Genomic DNA, 10,012 nt, shown 5'->3' on the forward strand with positions numbered 1-10,012 from the left:
TTGTTATTCAAAATATTTGGGAAGTTGACTATGAAGAATTTAGTGAGTCTAACAAAAGTAATTGGTAGGTTAATTCCCCGAGGATTCGACTCCGGGCTAAATACTCAGATTATACTTGCAACGTCCGCTTGTCCTTTTTATAAGGCATAGTTGGGCGTGATCATCCACCATTGTTGAACAAACTTAAATAAGTGAGTTTAAATTTCGAATTTGATTTTGGGAGAAATTTAAAGTGAGTGTCATTTAGACTTATTAGAAATAGTATAAGGAGGTGGTATATACAATTTGAAGTCATTTAATGTAGATTTGGATTGGTTTTGAACAAGAATGGTAACTGAAAATCATGAAAGAAGTTCGTCTACAAACTCTTGTATAAATGTGTATAATAGTATATAATAGGTGTTTACACACACACACACACACACACACACACACACACACACACACATATATATATATATATATATATATATATATATATATATATATATATATTATACACACACACACANCACACACACACACACACACACACACACACACACACATATATATATATATATATATATATATATATATATATATATATATATATATATTATACAATATTATACATCATTATACAAAAACTAACTTCGTCTTCTTCCTTGCGTCTTTTCTGAAATTTAACTCAAATCTACTTCAAATCACTTCAAATTTTAATTTTGAACTCCTCTTGATATTTTTCAATCAATACGAACAACACCCAATCCAAACAACTAAGAAACCAAAAAAATCCTATTATCGAAAGTGAAGCTTTGAATGGCCTTCAATAGCGGACTTCTATTCTTCAATTTTCTTACATTGCAACCAGGTCACACAGATATAGAGTAATATTTTTCGAATTTGAGTTGAAATTTGAGCTTCAAAGCTCCTTCGATGGAGTTTCAAATCTGACCGCCATAAAACTTCAACTTTAAGTTTGGACACACATCAATCGAGATTCAAACATTTAAGATCTATAAATATTTGGGAATATTTAACAATTTAGTAGAGAAAATACTTCAAAAGTTTGAGATCTATATATATTCTAATTTATGTGAGTTATAGAAGGTAAAGAAAAAAGAAAGCAGAGAGAGGCAAGTGGAGAGAAACTTGAGTGTACTGGGAATGAAGAAAGAATAAAATAAACATACCTTAGAAGTATGTCTTTAATAATGGCTAAAGGTTGAAAAGAATTTTTTTTTAGGTTATGTACAATCTTGGCCAAATAGAGTAAGGACTTCAAACCTAAGCCATCTTCGGTTTGGTTGTTAGGCTAAGTGACAACCAAAAGAAAAATGTCCTAGATTTTGATGTTTAATGTAAGGAAGGAAGGAAATTATATAGAATTAAATAGCCTCAGAAATAAAATTAAACTTCCACTATCAAAAATCAATCCCCATATTATTATATTATTTTATATCAAAGGAAATAATAATAACAAAAGAAAGAACCAATTAAACATATCCCTCAAATGTACATCCATAGGCAGATCAAACAAGAAAAATGAAAATACATGTAGAAGGGCAGCCCAATGTACAAAGTATTTTGTATTCACGCAAAATTCGGAGAAAGGTCGTAGCTCTGAGGGTGCGATGTAAATAGCCTAGTCTAATGTAAACATTAGTAGCTTTTTACACAGTTCAAACCCGTGAACACACGAAAACAACTATACCATTGTTCTAAAGTTCCCCTCCTTAGCAACCAATAAGGGGAAAAACGTTATTCTCAGGGAAAATATAATAAAGTGGGAAAATAAAATAAAATCTTGAAATACCTCTTAAATTTTAAGGACAAAAAGGTCTACCCAAACGTGCCTTATGACTAGGAATATTGAAATGCCTAATCCTCCCTTCTTGTTCTACCAAATACCCTTCACACAGAAAAGCCTTTGAAAATTGATCTTCAACAACTCTATCAACATCATGTACAAACACATCAGTTTCACCATTTTCTTTATTCCTGGCAATCAAACCAGCCGTGTAAATTGCACTCATTCTACCTGGTGCACCATCATGCCAACCAGTTGGTGCATCAACCATAATTAAATCCCAATCAATTTCCAATACTTCTTTTGGCAACCCTTTTAAAGCAAGTTGACATTTAGAAAATCTTGGATCTGTTACTTTCTTGCAATCTTCATTACTCATTCCAATTTCCATTAGTTCATCAGCTTGAGTTATTCTTGTGTCATAAACAACATGGTGTGATTCAAGATTTGGTAATTGGCTTTGTATTTGCTCTATCCATGACTTGTCTTCTTCAAGAAAAACTGTGCGGCCACCATGGTTAAGTGCTGTCCACATTAAACTGTCATGACCTAAGCCAAAGACTAAGAAATTACAAGGGGATTTTTTTTCAAGAACTCTTAAGGAAACTGAGATTTCTTTGATTGTTTGTTGTGGGGTTACATTTGAAGTTGCATAATGGACTAAAGCATTTGCTAATGATGGGGAAATTTTGTTGCATGTTTGTGTTAAAGGAACTGAAGGACAAGCTATTGAGGGTTTGTCTTCAGTATTTTCTTGATCTTCTGATGAGTTTGAAGGGTGAATTACAGCTGATGATTGAGTTTGTTGAGGAGGAGAAGGTGAAAAAGTTGATCTAAGTACTAAAAAGAGAAGAAAAACTAAGAAAAAACCAATGAGAATGAGCTTATAATTAATGGGGTTTTGGCTTTTGGATCTCATTTTTTCTTTGGGAGAAGAATCCAGGATGAGAGTGAAAAAAAAAGATGAGAAAATATGAGTTTTAGGAGAGATGGGGTGAGGATTTCCAAGATTTTTGGCTTGGGAACATGGAAGAAGTGTTATATAAAATAGGAGTATGAAATATTAAAAATGGAAAGAAGAGCTCAAAGGGAATTATTATTAAAGAAAGGCTAAATGATTAGTTTTAGTTTGTCATACCAGCTTCTAACTAATTAAGAAAGAAATTGATAATACATATAGAAAAGGAAGGTAGGAGCACACTATAAAATAAATATATATTTGGTGTATTTTTTAATATTATATAGTTTGTTGCTACTATTTTTTATTTTTAATCTTTCCTTGAGCCAAAGGTATATCGAAAATAATCTTTCTATCTTCTCATGGTAAGGGTACATTACGCTCCACTAGGGGTGCAAACGGGCGGGTCGGATCGGGTCGGATATGAGTGGGCTGAAAACGGGTAATTAAAAAATGGATAAATTATCCGACCCCACCCGTATTTGAGACGGATAAAATGGATTATCCGGCGAATAATATGGATATCAATATTATCCATAGCTTCTTGAATATAATCACTTTTGGGAGAATTCCTAGTCTCCCAAACGCGAGGAACCCCTAGTTTGAGGCTTTACAAATACAAAAGTTAAACACATTAGTTATTCATTGGTTAACCATTTTCTAAGTGGATAACATGGTTCTTATCCATATTCGACCCGTTTTTAAAAAGTTCATTATTTAATTAACCCATTTTTTAATGGATAATATGAGTGAATAACTGTTTTCTTTTAATCATTTTGTCACTTCTACGCTCCACAGAACCTACTTGTAAGATTATTTTGAATTTATTGTTGTTGTTGTTGTTCTTAATATTATATAGTGGCAATAATTTTGCATGAATAGAGTTAAGAATTACTTAAGAACTTTATATTCTAGGACCAGAATTTCCAGTTCCCTTAAAAAACTAAAAAATACTATACTATTGTTTTCCCTTCAAATTGAAGAAAGTGAAAAGGGTTGATGGAGACAAGAAAGCTAATGATGTTACTGATTGTGCAAGACACAATTATAATACTAGTTTGGTAAGGATCTGTAGATAAAGAATTTGTTGGTGTACTAAAAAAAATGCTTTTGCTTAACTAGGATTTAAGTTTTTCCTTTGGAGTAGTTGGCATATTAGGTGATACTGTATGATACTGATTTCCCATGTTATACTTTGACTTATAAAATAAAATAATTTATTGCCATGTGGTTAGTATAGTAGGCTCTTTCCTTTATCTTCAACATCAGCATACCTAGTATATTTCTACTTTAAAGGCAATTCGGTATACAAAGTATATCATATTCGCGTGAATTCGAGGAAGGATCGTATCTCAAGGGGGCATGATGTAGGCAGTCTACCCTGATGCAAGCATTAATGGCTGATTTCACTGTTCGAACCCCATGACCTATAAATCACACAGAGACAACTTGACTATTGCTCGAAGGCCGATTCCATGACTCTTTTCTTTATCTATTTTTTTTAATTATCAAGAAGAATTTTATTTATTTAATTTTTAACTGGGCAATACGTGAATATGGCTCTCTTTTTAATTTTTTGGGTGCATAGGAAATGCAAAGAGATTTTTTTTTATTTGTCGATTTTCTATTTTGGTGGTTACAACATAACATCAGAGTACAAAGGACACCACAGTTTCTGCTTATAATCAGCAGAACATATGGGCCAGTTACAGTTAAAGCATCACAAATTTTGGTCAGATTCTGTAAATTTGATTTACAGTAATAACCCCTTTCGTCTGCACCTCACACTCCAACCAATAAAAAATCACCACGAAGAATTGGACGTATACAGGTTTTGCATTGTTCGAGAACCTTAAATTAGGGTCACGTGGCTACATGCTGTAATTACTGTGAAGGATAATGTGTTTTTCGTACTCTTTTGCTTCATATTACATGTTTTTTTTAAAAGTATTTTTGTTATAAATAATTAGGAATATTCTTTGAAGTTTATATTTCAATTTTGAGCGAATTCGGTGAAGACTCGAGTTGGTTTTAGTTGGAATTTCATATTGAAATTCGAGGAAGAATACATAAAAAATTGTATATATTTTGTACAGGTGTAGAAACGACATACAAAATATATATTATTAACATAATTGTATACACGTTGTATAAATTATATGTAAATTGTAGCTTTTGATCGAATTTCTGTACAAAAAAATTATATTCAAGTTGTAGATAAATTGCTGATTTTGAGTGGATTTATATCTATTTTCTAAAAAAACTTTAGTTACTTTATGTAAATAGAAAAACTTAGATAAACATAGTAAATAAGTTTAAGATTTCGTATATATACGAAAAGTCTCATAAATAATTCCTATTTTTAAATGTTAAATATTTTAAAGCAAATTTAATTTATCCAAGAACTAATTGGTATTGAACTTAATCACATATCTTTAAAACCACAAATCAAATTTAATTGTTACTCGTATTTTCTGAGGTAAATAGTTTGGCGCCCACCGTGGGGCTAAAGATAATAGTGATTATTTCTTTACCGGTTCTCATTACACACGTTATCTTTACGCTTTTTCTTGTCAAGAATCTTTGATATTCAGGCTGAAACATGTCTAGCTCACAAAATGCACCTGTTCATGACAATGAGGGTCTTGGAGAAAACAACAATGTAGGGGTCGGTGTACCACCAATAAATCCTGGCAAAGTGCCAAACGTGGAACTAGTTGATGTCGGTTCTCATATTGCTATAAACACCAGCCTAGGCACAGACCCCGAAGGGAGCGTACGCAGGGATGCTCGACCAAGTGATCAAGGAACGCCAGGTGCAGGAGATGGAGGAGTTAGCCTCCAGGTGATATTTGAGATGTTGCAGGCTCAGCAAATCGCCATCGATCAACTTGAAAGTCAGAATAAGACCCCGAGTGTAGCTGAACATGAAAACAATCAACGTGTTGAACCAACGCCGGAAGGACCAAATGGAGACAGCTCGGGGATTGACTCCACCATTATGAAAATGCTCGAAGAGCTCACTAAGAAGATCGAGTCCGGAGAAAAGAAAATTGAGGATAACGACAAGAAGGTGGAGACTTATAACTCCCGTGTAGACCAGATACCGGGGGAACATCCAGTTTTGAAAGGTCTAGATGCCAAGAAGCTCATACAAAAACCATTCCCACAGAACGCAGCCCCGATGCCCATTCCTAAGAAATTCCGCATGCCCTATATACCCAAGTATAATGGGACAACCGACCCTAACGAACATATTACTTCATACACTTGTGGGATCAAAGGAAATGACTTGAATGACGATGAAATCGAGTCAGTGTTGTTGAAAAAGTTTGGGGAAACACTCTCAAAAGGAGCTATGATTTGGTATCAAAACTTAGCTCCTAACTCTATTGATTCATTTGCTATGTTAGCTGACGCTTTCGTTAAAACTCACGCCGGGGCCATAAAGGTAGCCACGAGAAAATCGGATGTTTTCAAGATAAAACAAAGGAACGATGAGATGTTAAGAGAGTTCGTGTCCAGGTTTCAGATGGAAAGAATGGAACTGCCGCCGGTCTCCCGATGACTGGGCGGTACAGGCCTTTATGCAGGGTTTGAATGAGCGAAGCTCAATTGCTTCTCGACAACTAAAGCAAAACTTGATCGAGTATCTAGCTGTGACATGGTCAGATGTGCACAACTGTTAACAGTCAAAAATCAGGGCTGAGGACGACTTAGGAGCCCCCTCGGGCTTAGTTCATCCTAACAGGTTCGTGGCCAAGCCTCCGAGGGACATGAACAGGGATTCGAGATCAAACAAGGAAAAGTATCAGCCATATATTGACCGAAGGAACAGCGGCCCAAGCCGTAACATCCCTTGGAGCGATCGGAGAAACGATCGAGGGCAAAGTTCTCGGAGACTCATGAGTAAGAGCGGGTTCGATAAACATATCGACCCCATGAAGGCTCCCCGATTATCAGAGTACAACTTTAGCGTGGACGCATCAGGGATCGTGTCAACTATTCAAGTGGCCAAGGTCCATACAACCGATCCTTCTCAAAGAAACCCGAACTTGATGTGCAAGTATCATGGCACACATGGTCATCGAACGGAAGATTGCAGACAGTTGAGGGAAGAAGTGGCTCGGTTATTCAACGAGGGCCACCTTCGCGAATTCCTATGTGATCGGGCTAAGAATCACTTCAGGGAGAGAGGTGCAAGGAAAAATGAACAAGAAGAACCACAACATGTAATCCACATGATCATTGGCGGAATCTACGTCCCTCAACGACCTGTATTCAAGCGAACCAAAGTATCAATCACCAGAGAAAAACGAACTCGGAGCTATGTGCCCGAGGACATCTTATCATTTTGTGACGAGGAAGCAGAAGGCATATCTCAGCCTCACAACGATGCCCTGGTAATATCTATCCTTTTGAATAAAATTCAAGTTAAACGTGTTTTAGTGGATCCAGGTAGCTCAGCAAACATAATCAAATCGAGGGTCGTGGAAGAACTCGGCCTACAAAATCAGATTATACCTGCATCCAGGATCCTGGATGGCTTTAACATGGCAAGCAAAACAACAAAGGGAGAAATCATCTTGCCAGTAAACATAGCTGAGACCATACATAAGACAAAGTTCCATGTCATCGAAGGTGACATGAGGTATAACGCACTCCTCGGGAGACCGTGGATACACAGCATGAGAGCAGTGCCCTCGACTCTTTACCAGATGATGAAGTTCCCGACAGAGGAGGGAGTAAAAACAGTCTTCGGGGAGCAGCACGCCGCAAAAGAGATGTTTGCAATCGAGGAAATACCCCTTACCTCGGAGAAACCAAGCGCCGAAGATAAGTAGGCGGCTAAATATCAATCGCAGCCCCCGACCTCGGCGGAGTCGGAACAACAGTTAATCGAAGACGAAGAGGACTTCCTTACTCCTCGAACTTTCGTCGTTCCCGAAGAGTCCGACCCAACCAAGTCAACTGTCGAGGAACTAGAGCAGGTCATACCCATCGAATATCTGCCCAAGAGAAAGGTATACCTGGGAACGGGATTAACCCCCGAACTCAGGAGAAAACTCATTCAATTTCTTATTAATAATATGGATTGCTTTGCTTGGTACCATTTAGATATGACAGGGATTCCTCCGAAAATCACCACACATCGGCTGAGCACCGATCCCAAGTTCAAATCGGTGAAGCAAAAAAGGAGACCTCAGTCCGAGGTAAAACATGCCTTCATAAAGGACGAGGTAACCAAACTTCATAAAATAGGATCCATTCCGGAGGTAAAGTACCCCGAGTGGTTAGCCAACGTAGTGGTAGTCCCTAAAAAGGGAAACAAGCTTAGGATGTGTGTAGACTATAAGGACTTGAACAAAGCATGTCCGAAAGATTCTTTCCCGCTGCCGAACATCAACCGAATGATCGATGCCACGGCTGGCCACGAGACCTTAACTTTTCTCGATGCCTACTCCGGGTACAATCAAATTCAGATGAACCCGAAAGACCAGGAAAAAACTTCATTCATTACTAAATTTGAAACTTATTGTTATAATGTCATGTCCTTCGGCCTTAAAAATGCAGGAGCAACGTACCAACGCTTAGTTAACAAAATGTTCGAAGCACAGATAGGTAAAACAATGGAAGTTTATATTGATGACATATTGGTTAAGTCCCTGTGCGCAGAGGACCATTTAGCTCATTTGTAGGAAACATTCGAAATCTTGAGGAAGTACAACATGAAGCTTAACCCGGAGAAATATGCCTTCGGAGTCGGTTCGGGCAAATTCCTTGGCTTCATGGTGTCAAATCGAGGTATCGATATTAACCCCGATAAAATCAAGGCCATCGAAGATATCAAGGTAGTGGTAGTGTGAAAGCCGTGCAAAGGTTGACGGGTCGAATAACTGCTTTGGGCTGGTTCATTTCGAGGTCATCAGATCAAAGTCACCGATTCTTCTCCTTGCACAAAAAGAAGAAGGATTTTGCATGGACCCCGGAGTGCCAACAGGCCTTAGAAGAGTTAAAGTGATATCTGTGGAGCCCGCCTTTGCTCCACACCCTAAAGATAGATGAAAGGCTTTATCTCTACTTGGCAGTATCGGAGATAGCAGTAAGTGGAGTACTGGTTCGAGAAGAGCAAGGTACGCAATTTCCTGTCTATTACGTGAGTCGTACTCTAGGGGATGCTGAAACTAGGTACCCCCACTTGGAAAAATTAGCACTTGCATTGATAAGCGCATCTCAAATGTTAAAACCATATTTTCAATGTCATCCTATATGTGTGTTAACCACTTACCCCCTTTGAAATGTTTTGCACAAGCCCGAACTATCGGGCCGATTGGCCAAATGGGCCGTCGAGCTTAGCGGGTACGATATCGAATATCAATCCCGAACAGCCATCAAGTCTCAAATCCTAGCTGACTTCGTGGCTGATTTCACGCCGACCCTCGTACCCGAAGTAGAGAAAGAACTCCTATTAAGCTCTGGTACAACATCGGGGGTATGGACCCTCTTCACAGATGGTGCCTCGAACGTGAGAGGATCCGGGCTTGGCATTGTCTTGAAGCCACCCACCGGTGATATCATTAGGCAGTCTATTAAAGCTCAAAGATTAACTAACAATGAGGCCGAGTGTGAGGCTATGATTGCAGGTCTTGAGCTAGCTAAAAGCTTGGGAGCAGAAGTCATCGAGGCCAAATGCGATTCTTTATTGGTTGTAAAGCAAGTAAACAAAAGTTTTGAGGTCAGAGAGGATTTGATGCAATGGTACTTGGATAAGTTACAGGTAACTCTGCACCGCTTCAGGGAGTGGACTCTGGATCACGTACCTCGAGAGCAAAATAGTGAGGCCGATGCGCTTGCCAATCTGGGATCTTCAATCGAAGAAGATGACATCGTCCCGGGGGCCGTTGTCCAATTATGAAAGTCTGTGGTAGAAGAGGGTCATGCCAAGATAAATTCAACAAGCCTGACATGGGACTGGAGGAATAAGTATATTGACTATCTAAAAAATAGGAAACTCCCATCGGACCACAAAGAATCGAGAGCCCTACAAGCCAAAGCTGCTAGGTTTGCATTAGATGAGGATGGAATACTGTATAGGAGAACATTCGATGGGCCATTGGCGGTATGTTTGGGGCCCGAGGACACCGATTATCTCCTTCGAGAAGTTCACGAAGGCACTTGTGGGAATCATTCCGGCGCCAAGTCCTTGGTTCGCAAAGTTATCAGAGCAGGTTACTAATAGGATAACATGGAAAAAGATACTA

At 38.3% G+C, this 10,012-nt stretch overlaps 1 protein-coding gene across 1 annotated transcript; it reads right to left on the reverse strand.

The window, feature by feature from the left end:
• Positions 1-1,458: 1,458 nt before the first annotated feature.
• On the reverse strand, positions 1,459-2,899 carry LOC109205185 (glucuronoxylan 4-O-methyltransferase 3-like). Its single transcript, XM_019367866.1, has one exon. The coding sequence runs from the start codon at positions 2,709-2,711 to the stop codon at positions 1,809-1,811; it is 903 nt and encodes a 300-aa protein (XP_019223411.1). The 5' UTR covers positions 2,712-2,899; the 3' UTR covers positions 1,459-1,808.
• Positions 2,900-10,012: the final 7,113 nt, after the last annotated feature.

The sequence above is a fragment of the Nicotiana attenuata genome, unplaced genomic scaffold (genome assembly GCF_001879085.1).
Source record: "Nicotiana attenuata strain UT unplaced genomic scaffold, NIATTr2, whole genome shotgun sequence".
NCBI classification, from domain to species: domain Eukaryota; kingdom Viridiplantae; phylum Streptophyta; class Magnoliopsida; order Solanales; family Solanaceae; genus Nicotiana; species Nicotiana attenuata.